This window comes from Pholis gunnellus (assembly GCF_910591455.1).
Source record: "Pholis gunnellus genome assembly, chromosome: 19".
Taxonomy (NCBI): Eukaryota; Metazoa; Chordata; class Actinopteri; order Perciformes; family Pholidae; genus Pholis; species Pholis gunnellus.
In genome coordinates, this window is record NC_136546.1 from 1317501 (window position 1) to 1335582 (window position 18082).

At 44.5% G+C, this 18082-nt stretch overlaps 1 protein-coding gene across 3 annotated transcripts in view; it reads right to left on the reverse strand.

The window, feature by feature from the left end:
* Positions 1-18082, reverse strand: part of LOC306711305 (forkhead box protein N3-like) — a 67272-nt gene that overhangs the window by 21649 nt on the left and 27541 nt on the right. For all 3 annotated transcript variants that reach the window (XM_079180179.1, XM_079180180.1, XM_079180181.1), the window contains one exon: positions 14282-14881. In XM_079180179.1, coding sequence (XP_079036305.1) covers positions 14282-14863 — 582 coding nt within the window. In that variant the 5' untranslated portion in view covers positions 14864-14881. The remainder of the gene's footprint in view (positions 1-14281; positions 14882-18082) is intronic.

Sequence of the window (18082 nt, forward strand, 5' to 3'; positions counted from 1 at the left end):
CAAAGCCCTGCACACAAGCTCGCCGTCCACCCCGTGCACACACGGGTTCTTATTTACCAAACCACCTGTGCACACAGCAACCATTTCCTTACTCCGAGGACGATAACACTTGGAGGAATAAGAATTAATACATCCTTAATTTTCCAATCCTCTGCTGTTCTTCGGAAAAAAATCTGGGGGCTTTTTATTCTGATTAAGACACAGGGAAACTCTTTCACTTTTTTCCACTCCAGAGGCGATGATGGTGTGTATTTTTAGATCAAAGCAGCCCCCCCCCTCCCCACCTAATGAAGCTGTCGGCTCCGAATCGGAGTGAAACCAGCCTATAGATTATAGAGGAGGGAGGGATCTCAGACGGGCTGCTATGAAAATACATTCCCCGTATCTCTCATGCCTTCTCCCTGCTTTCATCTGCCTTGTCATCTGAACGTGGCACAATTTGGAGTTTGTGTATGGCAGAGACTGAGGATGGTAGGAGGAAGCAAAGGGGGAGCAAAGTAAATATAAAATGAAAGCCGTCGTGGCTCATGTTCAGCTCACTTTGTAGAGCTCTGTGATATGATACAGGTACAGGCTACAGGGTGGGGAGATGTCATGAGTGCGGGCTTCTGATTTCTGTAAATACTGCAAGGAATCTATTAAGAGGGAAATGTCAGACATGCCAGAGCTGTGCGTGTGAGCATTAATTGGAGACAGATTCTAAAACCTGAGGAGCATTTTGTATTGAAGTAGATGAGAAATACACCTTAATGTTTCCCCAACAGTCAAACGTTCACCAAAACTCACTTTTCTCTCGTGGTGTCTTGCTTTGCGGTTCATTTTGGTTACATTTGCCTGGGACGAGCGATCTCAGATGTTTTTGGAGCGTTTAAAAAATCCAACAGTTGTGTGTTTTTGCAGAAACAATGTCCCCGTTACTGTGAATAATCCACTACTTCTACCCAAAACACAGTCCCTATGAAAGTCTTTCTGGTAAAGTCATCAGTAATTCATGAGGAAAAAAAAGCCAAATTGCAACATCTAAAGAATATGAGGTGGCGTAAGAGCAACATATAAGAGGATCACATGATTGATCACGTGTGTTCCAATAAGTTCCCCATTGTTAAAAAAAAACGTCCTTACATTTTCTCAGCTCTTATCCTACTCTGCAAAAACCTTTTGATGTTATTATTTGACTTCTGAAGTTCATTTTGTGTGAGATCTTTAATATCCCCAGGAGCAATTCATTATCATACGCCATAAACAACAATCTATACATCTCTGATATTTAAACAGAGATGAAAGGAATGTTTGCACCCCTAAAATGTGCATCTGATGATAATACCTTACAAGAAAACAATAAGCAGCTTCTAATGTCTAACCAACTTCAGGTCTGTTACAAAAACTAGTAGAGGTCAAATAACAAAAGCATAAACATCTGATGTGCTGCAAAGCAAATATGAACCCTCACATTAATGTCTGATATTTGACTCTTTGGGCTTTCTATATTCCTTGACACACTGTGTGACGATACAAACTGTATCACTTCTAATGAGCGATGACCATGCAGAGCCTCTGTGGGCTCCCTGCATCTCTCAGTGTGTCTCCTGATCCCTGGATGTCCAGTGAATCAGTCAAAATCGGTGCTACCGCTCACAACATCCTCTGACCTTGTAAGAACGCGAGGAGCTAATAGGATGTGTGTGCTGAGCGCTGTTGATTTCTGCCCCCCGAGTCTGGCTCTTTGCATTAGTATGTGAGCCGTGTTGAACGCGGGCCATATGTGTCGTGTTTTGCTGAGTGTGTGTGTGTGTGTGAGGAGGAGTGTTTGTATGGCAAGTTCCCTAGGGAGTGTGATATTACCCAGCGTGTTCTGCTCCTGGGAGTGCTTCTATTACTGCCAGCAACGCCTCTCCTGGAGCGCATGATATTACACACACATACACTCGCTCCCACAGAGGTGACCCCCACTGGGCCAAATTTCCCCTTACACCTGCCAGCCGATTGCGTACACATACAAAATATATATGTGTGTGTGTGTGTGTGTGTGTGTGTGTGTGTGTGTCTACTGTCTGCCCGCTTGCCAGCCGATTAAATCAATGCTCTCTACAGAATCTCTGTCTGCTGGGTCCCCTGCTTGGCCCCCAGCCAATCACAACGCTCAAGCTGTAGACCCCCCCGGTCAATAGGCCAATCACAGGCGCAGCTCACAGGAAGGGTCCGTCACCTGGGTTAGAGCGGTCGCCTTGGCAACAGGCATCATCTGGGCTTGGAAGCGAGAGGAGGTGAAATGGACTTTCCATTTTCTGGCAAAATCGCAAAGTTGAGAGAAAGGCAGAATGTCTCGAAAAGGGTAATCACAAAAAGAGTTTGAGGTCAGAGATTGCCTTTAAGTTTTCGGGGGGTTCAACTTTGATTCACAGATCCTACAGCGTAGAAGCAGGTGGTCTTGATCTCCATTTAGATCCTCTGATCCCACCTGGTCTCACATGAGCACTATTTTCTGGATGATGCGTTTATTGGTGTTGCCTCTGTGTGCTGGAACATATCTGTAGTGTTTTAGCAGCTAAAGAGCAGGATTACACAACAAGTAATCCAAACCTGGAAATGTTCACCCCTACTCTCATTCAGCGAGACACTGCCACTGAATTAGACTTCAAATTGTAAGTTTAAGCAATATTACACTTAAAGGAAATGGATTTAATTATATGTATCTGTGTCACTACACCAGCTTGTAGTGGTTGTGTTTTAGAAAGCAGCAGTTTTCATTCTCCTCTGTGTGATAAAACTGCACAATACTGAGCAACGTACAGATATTCTTATGATGGAGAAAACACTGTAACTTGACCTGGACACGTCATAGTGTGAGCAAAAGACAAAAGGGGAAGAAAGAGTAGACAAAGGCGAGAGAAAAGAGTGAGAGAAAAAGAGTGAGAGTGAGAGAGAAAGAGAAAGAGAAAGAGAGAGAGAGAGAGAGAGAGAGAGAGAGAGAGAGAGAGAGAGAGAGAGAGAGAGAGAGAGAGAGAGAGAGAGGATTGTGTGTTGCCAACATCTGTTTCCTGTGTTATATAAGCTGTGGGGGCTGGTCTCCCTTGGAAATGGGAGATATTAAAAAGTCCTGCTGTCACTGACCCGCTAGCAACACTAGACTACTGCTACTGCATTACAGCCTATCTTTTCACATTTAATCTACATTTACCTGTCACACTTAAATTGTAGCTCATGACTTGATATGAACTAGGACAGTTCATTTTAGACAAACAAATACAACACTAAGAGCAGGATGGGACAACTTTCAGATCGAGACAAAAAGCAATGAGTTCATCATGATACATTTACATTATCGTGATAATGGTGAACATCCTCACAGGTGATATGAAAAAGCTGTCTAGCTTGCTATCATGGTAGAGAAGTGAAAAAAAAATGCTTAATTTTAAATACTATAAGAATTCTCATTTAAGAGGGAACAGACTGCTATTTTTAAACCTTCATTTATTCAGAGAAACCTTACGATTTATGATTACATTATTTAAGTCCGTTTGTTTTTCACTAAGGTGTTTTTTAGAAGTGCATAAAAGTGCCAGGCGCGGAGTCGCACCGCTCGTCAATGTCACACATGATCGAGGCAGCTAATCAAATCAAACAAAAGGCGGGCTTTACCACTTTACCACTGACTTCCTGTTTTTAAAATAATAACAATAATAATAATAATACATTTTATTTGTATAGCGCTTTAAAAGGTACCCAAAGGCACTTTACATGATAGATGTGGTTGAAACGGACATTGATATTAGTGATAGTTAATTAAGATGAACTATATCATTTTCCCCTCCTCATTTGATCGCCTGGTTGCGCACATCACGATTACTAAATTGATCATAAGAACATATTTAATCTGAAAATGTAACAAATCTTTAATCCTACAGTTGAATGGGCTACCAGAGACGCATTATGATTTTTTTTCAGTCTGCACAATTAATCGAATTTTAATCGCGATCACGATTTTGGCTGCCACGATTAAATGAGCATGATCGTCTGCGTTATTGACGTTTAAAATACGTGCTCTGCTACATATCAAATCAAGCGCTTCCTGAATCAGCCAACCACCAGGGGGCGAACGAGATGAGAGCTGTCATGCGCGCACCCTGTAAAAGTAGAAGAGTAGAAGAAGTAGAAGAGCAGAGAGACGGGAGCTTGAAGGACGAGTACTTGTGCTTAATTTATTTACACGCCGGCATGTCATGTCTGTCACTACATGGTCGCGCGTTTTCAATTCCCCTGCTCTCTGTATCGCGCACGGCGGTGTTCCGCCCCGATCCGCGCGCACGATGCAACAGTCGCTCACCTGCGAGTAGCACGCACGTAGCACACCCCCCCCCCCATAATCGTGCCGCCCCAGGTCAAACGATATGTTCAGTGTTGTGGCCCTCACAGGAAAAAGTTTGGTGACCCCTGGGCTAAAGGATTAGTTTGACATTTTGTGAAATAGGTTTATTCACTTTCCTGCTGAGAGATATATGCGATCTTATGTCTGTATGCTAAATATGAAGCTACTGCCAGTTAGCTTAGCATAACGACTGAAACGGGGGGAAATAGCTAGCCTGGCTCAGTTCAAAGGTAACAACATCACCAACGCCTCTAAAGCTCACTCATTAACACATTATGTTGGATATTTCTTTAATACGCAACAAAAGTCAAATCTGTCACAAAATGTTGAACTCTTTTGTGTGAACCAGAGGATTTTTGTTACTGTCAATGAATCCCATAAAAAGCCCAAAACAACAAACTGATGCTACTAATACATAAGCCTATATATATATATCATATATCGTATTCCTCTGTGCCATAGAGCTCCATTGTTACAACACCTATTCAAAACACATCAATGAGCCACACTGTTACACTGATTGACATGTTGCTTTAACACAATGAACACAGCCGTTTATTTCCATCAGTCAATACACCGCCATGCTGCTGCAAATACTCACTAGAGCTCCAAATGTGTATTCATCCACAGCTGGAAATAGTCCCCAACACGTGCACAATTTCCCCCCGTTAAGTGATGTTTGCTAAAAACTACAGTGCCCGGCTCTTTTGTGATATGAAACGTTATATTGAGAACATCGCCAGAGTTCAGTTGTACTTAGCTCCACCTGCTAGTATCATTTCTGGTTGCAAAAAAACAAGATGGGGACGGCCTGAACTCCAGGCTTCAAAACAGGCCTGAGCCATAGACAGAGTAGGGAAGTCAGAAAGCATTGAGAGATGTGCATGTGTTGGTTTTGGTCTTTTTATGGTATTTGATTATAATACAAAAACAATATTTTCAATCAACTGCTAAATTATAACATGTTATGAAGCAGCTTTCAATAGTTTCATCAAAACTAACAATGGCATCCATATACTGTAGAGGAGAGACCCATTTCAACTGTTCATTCTGGTTGTTAAGGGGGAGAAAGTAAACTTGGTCTTTAGCTCAGCAATGAAATGAGATTAAATGAGATGTATGATGCAGAGAGAGCACAGAGCTGCCTCTGTGCAGAGAAACATGACGGCATCATCATAAGAGGCTTTGTTGTTCAGAGCATTTTCATGAGCAATATGACTTAACCTATACTACCAAGCTAAAGTATTAGGACTGCATATCATTTCATGATGGACATCCACAGTCGGAGTGAAAGCATCAACCCTGGTTGTGTTTAAGCCGTATTAACCCACTGCGATAAAAGCATCCACCATTACTTACTGTGTATATCTCTATTTATATATATATATACAGATAAACAAGGGATTATTAATATAGTGAAGCATGGATACATGTCTGAACACCAATTAAGATATTCAGTACAGTTGAACAAAAACAATATGAAGCGAAATGAAGCGGAAGCGTGACTCTAAAGAGCTGAGAATTACAGCAGAGGATGCAAATGTTGCAACAGCGAGAAGAACACAGCTTTAGAAGAGGAGAGACGCAGAGAGAGAGAGAGAGAGAGAGCGAGGCAGAGAGCGGCAGAGAGAGAGAGAGAGAGAGAGAGAGAGAGCAAGGCAGAGAGAGGCAGAGAGCGAGGCAGAGAGCGGCAGAGAGAGAGAGAGAGAGCGAGGCAGAGAGCGGCAGAGAGCGGCAGAGAGAGAGAGAGAGAGAGAGAGAGAGAGGCAGAGAGAGAGCGAGGCAGAGAGAGGCAGAGAGAGAGAGAGAGAGCGAGGCAGAGAGCGGCAGAGAGCGGCAGAGAGAGAGAGAGAGAGAGAGAGCGAGGCAGAGAGAGGCAGAGAGAGAGAGAGAGAGCGAGGCAGAGAGAGAGAGAGCGAGAGAGAGAGAGAGAGAGAGCGAGGCAGAGAGAGGCAGAGAGAGAGAAAGAGCGAGGCAGAGAGAGGCAGAGAGAGAGAGAGCGAGAGAGAGAGAGCGAGGCAGAGAGAGAGAGAGAGCGAGGCAGAGAGAGGCAGAGAGAGGCAGAGAGAGAGAGAGCGAGGCAGAGAGAGGCAGAGACAGAGAGAGAGAGAGAGCGAGGCAGAGAGAGAGAGAGAGCGAGGCAGAGAGAGACAGAGAGAGAGAGAGCGAGGCAGAGAGAGGCAGAGAGAGAGAGAGAGAGAGAGCGAGGCAGAGAGAGAGAGAGAGCGAGGCAGAGAGAGACAGAGAGAGAGAGAGCGAGGCAGAGAGAGGCAGAGAGAGAGAAAGAGAGAGAGAGTGAGGCAGAGAGAGGCAGAGAGAGAGAAAGAGAGAGAGAGCGAGGCAGAGAGGGGCAGAGAGAGGCAGAGAGAGAGAAAGAGAGCGAGGCAGAGAGGGGCAGAGAGAGGCAGAGAGAGAGAGAGAGAGAGAGAGAGTGAGGCAGAGAGAGGCAGAGAGAGAGAAAGAGAGAGAGAGAGAGAGGCAGAGAGGTAGAGCGAGGCAGAGAGAGTTAGAAAGAGGCAGAGAGAGAGGCAGAGCGAGGCAGAGAGAGAGAGAGAGGCAGAGCGAGTGACAAGAAGAAGAACGGCGGGATTTCTTCTGATAAAGCTGCTTGCTACAGGCCATTTCTGTTCTCGTTGAAGGCCGTTTGACAACAAAGAGACAACAGGACAAAGAGGCTGTCTGTTGGGTGTGAAAGCTACTCGTTGGTAGGACACCACGATATTTTGTCACTACATACATAATGGGGCGGAGTAATATGTGGAAATTTCTTCTGCAAGTGTTATGAATTGACTTTCCTTCCACTAGTACCAAACCTGTTTCCCATGTGGTTCTAATTTAAGTTAAAGCTTGCCCCAGTTTGTGCTTCTCCTGTATGTGTTTGCAGTCTTTTTCATTGGCTTTTACAACCCAGCCATGAAACTCTTTGCTTTCCACACAAATATACAAACTTTTAAAAACTTTACAGGTCATTTGCCAACACTGAAGACATTTACAGAATTCCCAAAGATGATAAAAATATTCTCTCCAGTCAGAACATTTTTAACCAATCTCACAATGAACCTCAACTAAACTTCCATCTGTGACTGGAATATATCAGAAATGCAAAAGTCTCAAATGTAAAAACACTGATTACATGAGAAGCACAAACTGGGCCTACTCCGGTGTGAGCAGCTCCCAAAGCACCTACGTATGATATGATGTCACTTAGCAATTCATTTCAGTGAGGCCCTTTGGGATTTTGTTCCATCTGAACTTGTCATGGTGGCATCATTTTCCTCCGTGGACACGACCATGAACCAGTCTTACAGATGTTCAAATGGCTTCACTACATGAACACTAAACACTAGATGAACACTAAACAAATGATATGCAACAACAAGGTTTGTCCTCCTACTCACGACTCACAATGACAGAAATAATACAATAGAATAAGTCAGCTATATATTATAATAGCTTATTAAAGCATTATTAAGTGGAACAAGCTGTTAAGACAGCATTGACATATTAACATCTTATAAAGTTGGCTAACGTGTTAGCCAACAACTGGCCGTACATATCCAGCAGACACATTAGCATTTATTTGGAGTCTTTTCTTTTATGTCTGTTTTGGTCTCTACCAACTCCTCAGGGAAATATGTGGCTCATTAGCTTCCAAACGCTCCACTATGTTCACCAACTAGTTGCTGACTTTCTCTGTCTGCTGTATACTGGGCAGGTATACAGCGTTCAGTGGCTTTATTATACAAAGTTCTCCCTGATCTACCTTAACTAATGGTTAATATGCCATACAGCCATAAATCCAAATCAAGGAGCTGAAAGATGCTACAAAGCTGATAAGAGTTGAGGGGAAACGCTGAATGTGGTGGTAACTCTCTGTGGGTGTGTCAGTACGAGAGATCCCACTCATATTACACATAGTAAATGAACACATTTCTATTTTGAAAATATTAATTAGGGCAGCTTTAAAAAAATATTGTTCAAACGCTAGCTTAATGCTAAACCCAGAGTGTTGCCACATTGTGGCTGTATTTCACTGATGTTTTTTCATTGTATCACTTGTGAATGGTGCCCGTCTTGGTTAAGACTCGCTGTATCTGGTTTTTGTAAGGAGAGGGGAAAATGACCCTGATTACAAAGCTCACCAACACAAGCCTACTTTCTCATACTGTCACAGTCTTGTTGTAAAGGTGGCGTCTTTGGTAGTGTTGAGGCCTTTACACACCGGGGGCGTGACCATTAAACGACATGAAAAGAGCAGCGTCCAGCAGTCTGTCTGAGCTATGTTGTATAAGCTAATGTAAGCTAAGAGTTCCCTCTTAGCTAAATGCTCTGAGTGAATTTCAGTTCCCTCTGGTAAACAGTTACACAGCATATATGTCTAGGCTTTTATTGTGAAAGGGAATAACAGAAGGACTGGATCTGGTCTGCACTGCCTTTGTCAAGGTTGAAAGGAGTAATAAAGTTAGCAGTCTTATTTTGACCACGGAGTGTTTGGAACTAGGGCTCCAACAACGAATCGATAAAATCGATAAAAATCGATTATTAAAAGAGTTGGCAACGAATTTCATTATCGATTCGTTGTGTTGTGTCGGCGATTATTACGCCACTCAATAAGTGTCGGAGATGTGTGAGTGAATAACGGAACAGGACTCCCGTTCTGTAGCTGACGCTGACCGGCGTATAAACGTTGCCATGACAACACCGGAAGTTGATTTACGCGATTTGTATTATTTTCGCGTCATTCGCGCCGCGTTTGGTCGCGGGGACCTCTTCACCGCGTTTGAATGAACGCGATGAACGCGGCCGGTATTTCGGGGACGCGTGCATCGCGTGCATCGCGCCGAGAGGGGGCGTGGCTTATCGGCCTGAAAGCCGTTCACTGATGGATCAGCGCGTGTCTACCCTTCACTGAGAGGCGTGGGTAAACCCGCTGAACCCCACTCCTGATATTAGTCCATTTATTGTTTTAAATAATGACTTTAACAGCTCAGGGATGTTCAACCTGTTTGTGCACTTTGTGAAGATGTGTTGCTCTGTGAATGTGCACTGAGGCTCTGTTTCTGATTAAAGGGTTGGAAATCAATGCTTTTTTGTTTTTTTTATCCGATTCATCGATTAATCGAACAAATAATCGACAGATTAATCGATTATTAAAATAACCGTTAGTTGCAGCCCTATTTGGAATATGTCCTTTCTGCACAACGTGATTGGTTGATGCCATTATTTGCAGTGTGAAAGCTCAGAAAAATCAATCCTGTTTGAAAAAATATAATACACGTGTTCTGTGTCAAACTATTCAGAACAAAAACCTACAAATTAATTGCACAAAAAACAAAGTGTAGTGTTCTTCTACATGCACACTTTAAATGGAAACATTAGGAAAGTGAAACCTAAAGAAATATCGTGTGTTTGTGATTTGAGAGAACACGGGAGAATAATATTCACTGTTGCAGACACATCACTGGCAGCGACCTGCTGATAAATGAGCGTCAAAAAAGCACCTCGGGCTGACACATCTAAGCTCACTCCAAATGCCACAGTTCATAACGCTCCGAGTCGAAGAGTAAAGGAATCAAGGGCGCTTCTCATCTGAGGTTAGGTTAGAGGTGACACACTTAAGTGCAACACCGAGAGACTTCACAGTGAGCCTTAGATTACAAAACTGCCTGTTGTCTCTGCTGTGATTTCATAAGAGGCTTTGAGAAGTGTATCACTGTGTGTGTGTGTGAGTTGTGCTGTTACAACACTGATCTTCAGCACTGATCCAGAAGTCTGAGGGCAACAACACTTGTCATTAAAGGCATGTCATTCAGCACAGAGAAGAATCCTGTTAGTAAACAAAGCCATGGCAACGCTGGGACGCTCTCTCACGCTCTCCGACAGCAGATCGCACTCCCGCACGCACACACCAATGGAGGAGCGGCTTTATTCTAAACTAGTCCCCATCTTGTCATCTGCCTGGATATGACCCAGAAATACAGTCACTGGAACAAATAGGCCACTGTCATATTAATCTCCACCTCTGTAAATTGATGGAAATATGATTTGGTGCGTTCACAGTAAGCCATGTCTCCCTCTCTCTCTCTGTGTGTTCTCTCTCTCTCTCTCTCTCTCTCTCTCTCTCTGCCCCCCCCAACCATGTGTGTCCCTGTCTGTCACTCACAGCGATCACTTGACCTCCCCTTAACCAAAACCCCTCGTCTTCCTTCTTTACCACAGCGCGCGCAGAGTATAATGCTACAAAAAGAAAAGATATCCTGGACCCTATAATTGCACGCTCGATTCAAAAAGACATAAACAGGTAAAGGAAAAAGCAAAGCAGGGAGAAAGAGAGAAAAAAGCCGGAGTATTCACATGCAGATCTTCTCAGTGAAAAGCTGTGAATGGCGGAGTCGGACTGAAATTACAGAGATTCTGTAATTGCTGCTTCAGATAAAGCGCAGCGCTTGGCAGGTAGAGTAGGAGTCTGCAGAGATGTGCCCTCATTTCTACACCGACACAGCGCTCACGCACGTGTGTGTGTGAGCCTTTAACGCATTCACGCATGCTCCAGAGTGTGTATGTGCACACTTGTTTGTTTGTGTGTCAGACATGTCCTGTGTGTGTGTGTGTGTGTGTGTGTGTGTGTGTGTGTGTGTGTGTGTGTGTGTGTGTGTGTGTGTGTGTGTGTGTGTGTGTGTGTGTGAGTGAGAGAGAGAGAGAGAGAGAGAGAGAGAGAGAGAGAGAGAGAGAGAGAGAGAGAGAGAGAGAGAGAGAGAGAGAGAGAGAGAGAGAGAGAGAGAGAGAGAGAGAGAGAGAGAGAGAGAGAGAGAGAGAGAGGGGGGGGAATAGGTTTGAAGGGTTAATTAGCGTGCTGTCTTAAACGGTGTGCAGTGACAGGAAGACAAGACAGGCTGTCCTTGCCCAAATCACCTCTATACACACATACACACACACACACACACACACACACACACACACACATACATACACACACACACACACACACACACACACACACACAGTTCATATGTGCATATACATACACTAATTCTCCCCCACTCAGTACCTCAGTGCTCACACACAGACACACACACGCCTAAGTCAGTAAAGCCAAATCAGTTTTCCCGTTGCTACAGCAACAGCATACTTTTATGTCAACTGCAACCTAGTTACTATGGAGATTTGTATACAAGAGAAACTGTGCCGTTGTAGTCAAGGGCCAGATGACAGCATAGCGTGAGGGTGTGTGCACAGACACACACATGAATGCACACACACACACACACACACACACACACACACACACCATGTTCTCTTCATACTTCAACCATTTTGTTCCTCAACACACACACACACACACACTCACACCGCTCACTCCAATGGAAGAGTTCAGGTTCACACGCTGGTCGGGGAAAGCATACCGAGCTCCCATATCCTCCAGTATAATCTCTATCAACTGAACACGAAAAGCCAGCATCGATCATCGCTGTTTGTCCCCCACCCCCAACACCCCCAACACCCCAACACCCCCAACACCCTCGGGCAAGATGGAATCTGAAGTCTGCTGGCATCCGTGTTATTAAATCCTCCAGTATTAATTTAGCACTAATTGAGTGAGGGATTCATTCCCGTTTACCCGAGTATTTAATGGAGTAAAATCTGGATAGGAAAGCCAGTCTAAAGACTGTATCAAGACTTAAATCAAAGGAGAACTGCTGTTCCCACTGGGGAAGCGCAGAACGTCTGAGTGAAAGAGAACTATGAAAGCAGAGATCATCAACTATTGATAAGGCCGAATCTGGTACAGCTGTAGACAAAATACAGAATATGTTTGACTTCAAGTTGGATATGCCTGCAAACCGTTGATAACCGTCTGGCTGTGAAGCCAGTGAGAACCACACATGACGGAGGAGTAATGGGCTGCGTACTGTATTCACCAATGGGCTGAAGTGAGTTTTACAATATATACGTATTGAGAATATGGATTCAGAATGAAAAGGGATTAGGAAAGTCCCTGCATCATGTCAGTCAGTGTCACAGTATTGTGAAAACCAGCGTACAGCCACGAACTATGATGTTAAAATAATAAAGGAAATATCATTTAGGCATATTATATTAGACATAATTCATTTTGATTTGAGTACATTAAATAAATAAGAACTTTTGGAAAATCATAGAATCATATGGATGAGTACATCTTTTGTTTCACCATGGCCTAATTGTGACACTGACAAATATTTGATCAGTATTTTATTAATATTTTACTTAGAAGTCAACTTCAAAGAGTTTGTGTGTGTGTAGAAAACCAGATGAAATAGCTCATATACTGTGTGAGATAATAGCTTAATTACTTGAAACTAATGAATAATTACATTTTCTTTTGGCTTTCTATCCAGCGAGGACTGCTTTTCAGTTCCCACTGTTTCTGCCCAAGTTTCCACTAGTTTCCACTAGACAAGCTGCTGCTCAGCCCTGAACGGATCTTAAAACATTTGACTTCATGCAAGAATATTTTGGAACTCTTATCATAACTTTGTTGTTATTGTTTTTCGTACAGTGGGCTGGTACGAACAAGCCACGTCAGACTCAGAAAATGCTCCTAGCTTCAGATACCTATGACCAGGGTAAGCATGATGAATGCACCTGTGCCTTCATGAGAATTGTACATCAGCATTATTAACGCCCCACTAATACCATATAAGGCTACACGTCCTGCCCCATTTGTCCTATATTAAAGTCCTGATTTCAGAGATCCATCAAGGAAGTGTGATATTTAACAGCTGCAGAATGAAAGCACCTGTTGAAGACAAGGAATGAGGACAAATAAAGAGAGCTGTTAATGCCGTGTCACCTGAGGGTTGTGCTGTCACTGAAATGAAGAACAAATGGTTCCTTATGAAAAACGTCTCGCCACAGCAAGGCAAGGATGACTGCAACATGAGGAGGTCAAATCAGTAAAGAGTGAGGCGTTTTACGATAGCATCAATAGCCAATGTAAATGAATGATGATATGAATACATTTAGAACGATATGAGCCTATCATTTTGAATGGCAGAGTTAAACAGGATAATGTCAATTATGAAGTGTCATTTATATAGGGTTTCCATCTTAAAATTGCTTCAAAGGAATACAATACATTAGTGAACATCTTTGTCTGGACAGCAGAGTGAGGTCACAGGATTCTGGACCTCTCTTGAATTGTGTTCGTAAGAGAAAAGTCTAAATACGAGAAGATTGGTGAATGCAGCAAGTTCTCCTAAATCATTCCAACAAGACACTTAAGAACCAATCAGTTCTTCAGGTGCTCCTTGCATGAGGCCCATTGACTTATAAAAGTAGCTGCTAGCGCTACCTGTTGGTCAGTGTTCTACTGTAGCCACAATGTATGGTGATGGAAACTGATCTAGCTAACGCTAGATTGTTAATCCACAGTCAAACTCCACACGGCAAAAACAAACATAAACGAACCACTCACTATCTTGTAAAATGTTAACACAATACAGAGCAGCCAATACAATCTTTTCAGGACAATACAATCTTTGGCCGCGTGCATAGAAATCATGATGTATGATGAGCAGATAGCAGATATTCTATGGTTTATGGCTAAATCACAGAATGAGTTAGTGACTCCAGCAGATACATTGTAGCCTGCCAACCACATTGATCCCTTTACTTTAAAAAGGAACAACCTGGACGCATTTACAGTCACAGGACATCTTATGTCTTAAGAAAATCTGACATGTTCCTGATTAGGTCAGAAAATATGGTTTAAGAATAATAAATGAACTGAAGAAGAATCGGATCATATTTTTTTGGATAAATTTCAGTACTACTTTGTTTGGTAATCTCAAAGTAAAAGTAGATAGCAGCCCTTAGCTGGAGGGAAAGTAAACATTATCCAACACTGCTGTGCACTACTGCTGATGTCTTTACCTGACTCCGGTCTTTATCCACCTTCTTGAAGCACTTGTTGAGTGACAGATTGTGGCGCACTGAGTTCTTCCAGCCAGTGGGTGCGCTAGCAAAGTAAGGGAAGTGCTCCAGGATCCAGCCGTAGATATCCTTCACCGGCAGCCGCTTATTTGGCGCGTCCTCGATGGCCATGAAGATCAGGCAGCTGAAGGAGTACGGCGGTTTCCTGTTGGCCCCTGCCGCCAAGTCGTACGCCGAGTGTGCATCGCCGAGCAAGGGGTCGTCCGGGGAGGGAGACGAGGACGAGGGTGAGCGGGGGTGCTGACCGTCGGGGTCCTGCAGGGGGGAAACGCTACGCAGCCCCGAGTGGCTGAAGCTGTTGAGGAGGTCGGTGCTCTCGTGGAGCCAGGAGAGGCTGGTGAGCTCCTCGTCCTCGGCCTTGGAGAAGGAGGCAGACAGGGACAGGGAGAGGTCGGCCGCCTCCGCCTCGGAAGCTGCTGTGGCGGCATCCCCCTGCCGATACGGCGGACTCATACCCTGCGAGGCACTGGCTCCACTACTGGGGCTCTGGGCCTTCTTACTGGGGGGCATGGTGGGTCCCATCCAGCCCAGGGCTCACTCCTGGAGAGGAAGACAGCAGAGAGAGGCCAGAGGGGAAGGAGGGATGGAAAGGAGAATGTAGGGAAGGAGAGAAGGAGGAAAGAGAAAAAAGAAACCAGGTCAGCTTGTGAAATTTAGTTTGCTTCTCACATAAAGCCTCAATTCTTGTTAAAAGCCAAAGGGCGGAGACACGCAACAACATTTTGACCACATTCCCAATTAGGCTGTGTTAGATCTGAGGGGAAAAGTATACATCATCATTTTTCTCTGGGGCTTTCTATTCTCTTCTGACTGGAGTGGCAAATGTAGTGCTTCATTGGTTGAGGAAATCGTGCTTTGTACAACTACCCTTTAATTACTAGAGTACCAGTAAAGTATTGACTTTACATGGGGTTGCTGTCATAACATGTGAATACTGTTAAAGGTCTAAAGGTTGTAGGGTCACAGAGATGACTCAGGTGCTTTGACATCACCGCGCCAGAAGAAAAGGAGAAAAGTGTGTTGGAGCTATGGATGAGTGCAGAATTTAACAAATGGATTTACAAAAGCGTCCAATGGTCGGACTTAGTTCCACAGCAGGTGACCAGAGATGACCACGATCGGGAGATTTGCCAAGAAAAGAAAGAAACAATTTAGCATGTTCAAAAGCCCCTCCCTGTTCTAATCAGACCATAATACTCCTGACATCAGAGCGACGCTGTGCTCGTTAGACGCTGCTAATCCAAGTGTGGTAATTGGAGGGGAATGGGTCTGAGTGTGACACCACAATCAGAGGGCTCACTACCAGGCCTTTGATTGTCCTCCAGCACACAGCTGTGGGAAGGACCCAGGCAGCAGCTACAGCTGAATGGAATCGGCTGCACTCACCCTGTGGATGTTTCAGTCTGGACACAAAGTGACAACACACTCTGACATTTAGCACCCACACACAAATATTGACAAAAAGTTTCCCTTCAGACAAGCAGGGGTTAAAAAGGCAAAAAGTGTGGGGGGGGGGCATGACCACATGCACATATGAAAACACACGCACACACACACACACCAGAGAGCAGCGCCTTTGGGATATGGGGATTAAACCCAGATATGTTGTATCGCTCTCTAATCCAAGGTGATCATCGGCCGATCTGTCCCCTCACTCCGCTGATTGACTGACAGCTGTCACCCGTGGCAACCCGCTGTGCCGTGAGAACTGTCAGTTTGCTACTGCTCCGGTCGCGTTGTCACCATGGCAACAGCGCTAAACAATTCGGCTCCTCTCTAATCCCCCCCCCGCTGTGTTTGTCGTCCCTCCACCTCTCCCCGCCTTTTCTCTTCTCTACCGGCGATACCTCCGCTAAACATTGCTGATGGCTGTAGGAAGGACTGAGCTAAATATAGACCCGTGATGTATAGCTGCTATGCGTACAGCTGGCCAGCCTGCAGTCACCCCGCTGCTGCATCCACGACGCGTCTTTCATCTTCCTCTCCACTTCTCCTCTTCTTCGCTTCTCACACGTTGTGACAGCACGAGCGCTCATTCAACAAGCTGTACCTGTCTGAGGTACGCCGTTGTTGCACCAATATTGACGTTGAGCGTAATGAATTCAAATTGCCCCGGTGACAATAACGCCGTAGCTGAAAATAGCGCATGCATAATCAAAGGGATGGGCGAGGTGGGAAGGGGCTCTGACAGGCTTTTGAAGGTGTGCGTGCGTCTCTCTGCACGAGTGTATTTATGCATTTGTTTGACGGTGTGTCTGCGCGCGCGTTTGTCTTCGGAAGGAAGTGAGGGCACCGCGGTGACACTGCTCCTGGTAGGAGTCAGCTGGAATGCAGCGATGGCTCTGATGCTCTCTTCCTCTCCATCTCCTCTTCCTCCTCCTTGTTATGTTGCCATAGCGGCAAGGGGGCCATGAAACATTACGGCTGACAATAAAGTCATCTCATTTTACTGTTGCTATGACAACAAACTCCTCACTGTTGGTTGGGGCCAGCGCGAGCTGCCGCCCAAGCCTCGTGCCTGGGTGTGTGTATGAGTAGATGTGTGTGTGTGTGTGTGTGTGTGTGTGTGTGTGTGTGTGTGTGTGTGTGTGTGTGTGTGTGTGTGTGCGTCACCATTTCTCCCGTGGGCTCTCATAAAGCTTAACACACTTGCTCAGCTCTAAACAAACTTTCATGCAACTTCTACAGCGGCCCCTCAGGACCAACTGCTAAAGGACAAAGGCAGATATCGCTCAAGTTCAGACTAAATGATGCCTGCTCTGTGTGTGTGTGTGTGTGTGTGTGTGTGTGTGTGTGTGTGTGTGTGTGTGTGTGTGTGTGTGTCCATGTGTGAGAAGCATCCTCACATTTGTTTGACAGATGGGACTGTGCTGTTGTCTCTGTCGTCTTCATTCTCTGGATCTCCTTTGTGTTTGCATGCTTTGTTTTGATTTGTGTTCGTCTCTGTTTGGCATGTCCACATTTGGCTTAGCGTGTGCCCCCCCCCCCCCCCCCTATTTGTATGTGTTTGCATCCGAACATAATTACACTCTGTGACTATCTGACTATAAGCACAGTCTCCATCCTAGTGCCTGTGCATAGCAATGTGAGTTAAAGCAGCTGTGATCTGTTCCCTCTGTGACTCTGTTTGTACTCCGATAACATGGACTTAAAATGACACCACTCAATTAGAGTAAATGACTCTCCCCGTTTAGAGATTGGAGGTATACTTAAGTCAGATTGTTTCTATTATTATGCCCGCCATGAATATAAGTTTCATAAGGCTCTGACAGGTAACAAAGGCGGCACATTACCGTGGCGACAGTGTTGAACATTCAAACGTCCTCATTCTCCACAGGTGAACCCAGCCCTTTATTCAGTGGCATTATTATAAATGACGAATGATGTTGTAAAAAGGGTTTATGTGGTTTATCGAGCAAAAGTATCACACATTTTCTGGTTTCAACGTCTCAGTTTTTGCGGTTTCGGATCGCTCATCATACTTTAGTCGGACAAATCAATCATTTTGAAGAAGTAACTTTGTTACAGGCACTATTTATTTGACTTTGACTCTGACTCGAGGTCCATTTAGTACTGTTTTTTCAGAGCTTTCAACCACATCTCATGATCTTCATCCGTAGATGGAGTTTGCAAAGTGACGGAGATGCATCTGTTGACATGCATCCATCCCTTATGATTTAAACCAAAGCACACAGTGTTGGCTTAAAAGGTAAAGGAATAATTCAACATCTTGGGAAATAC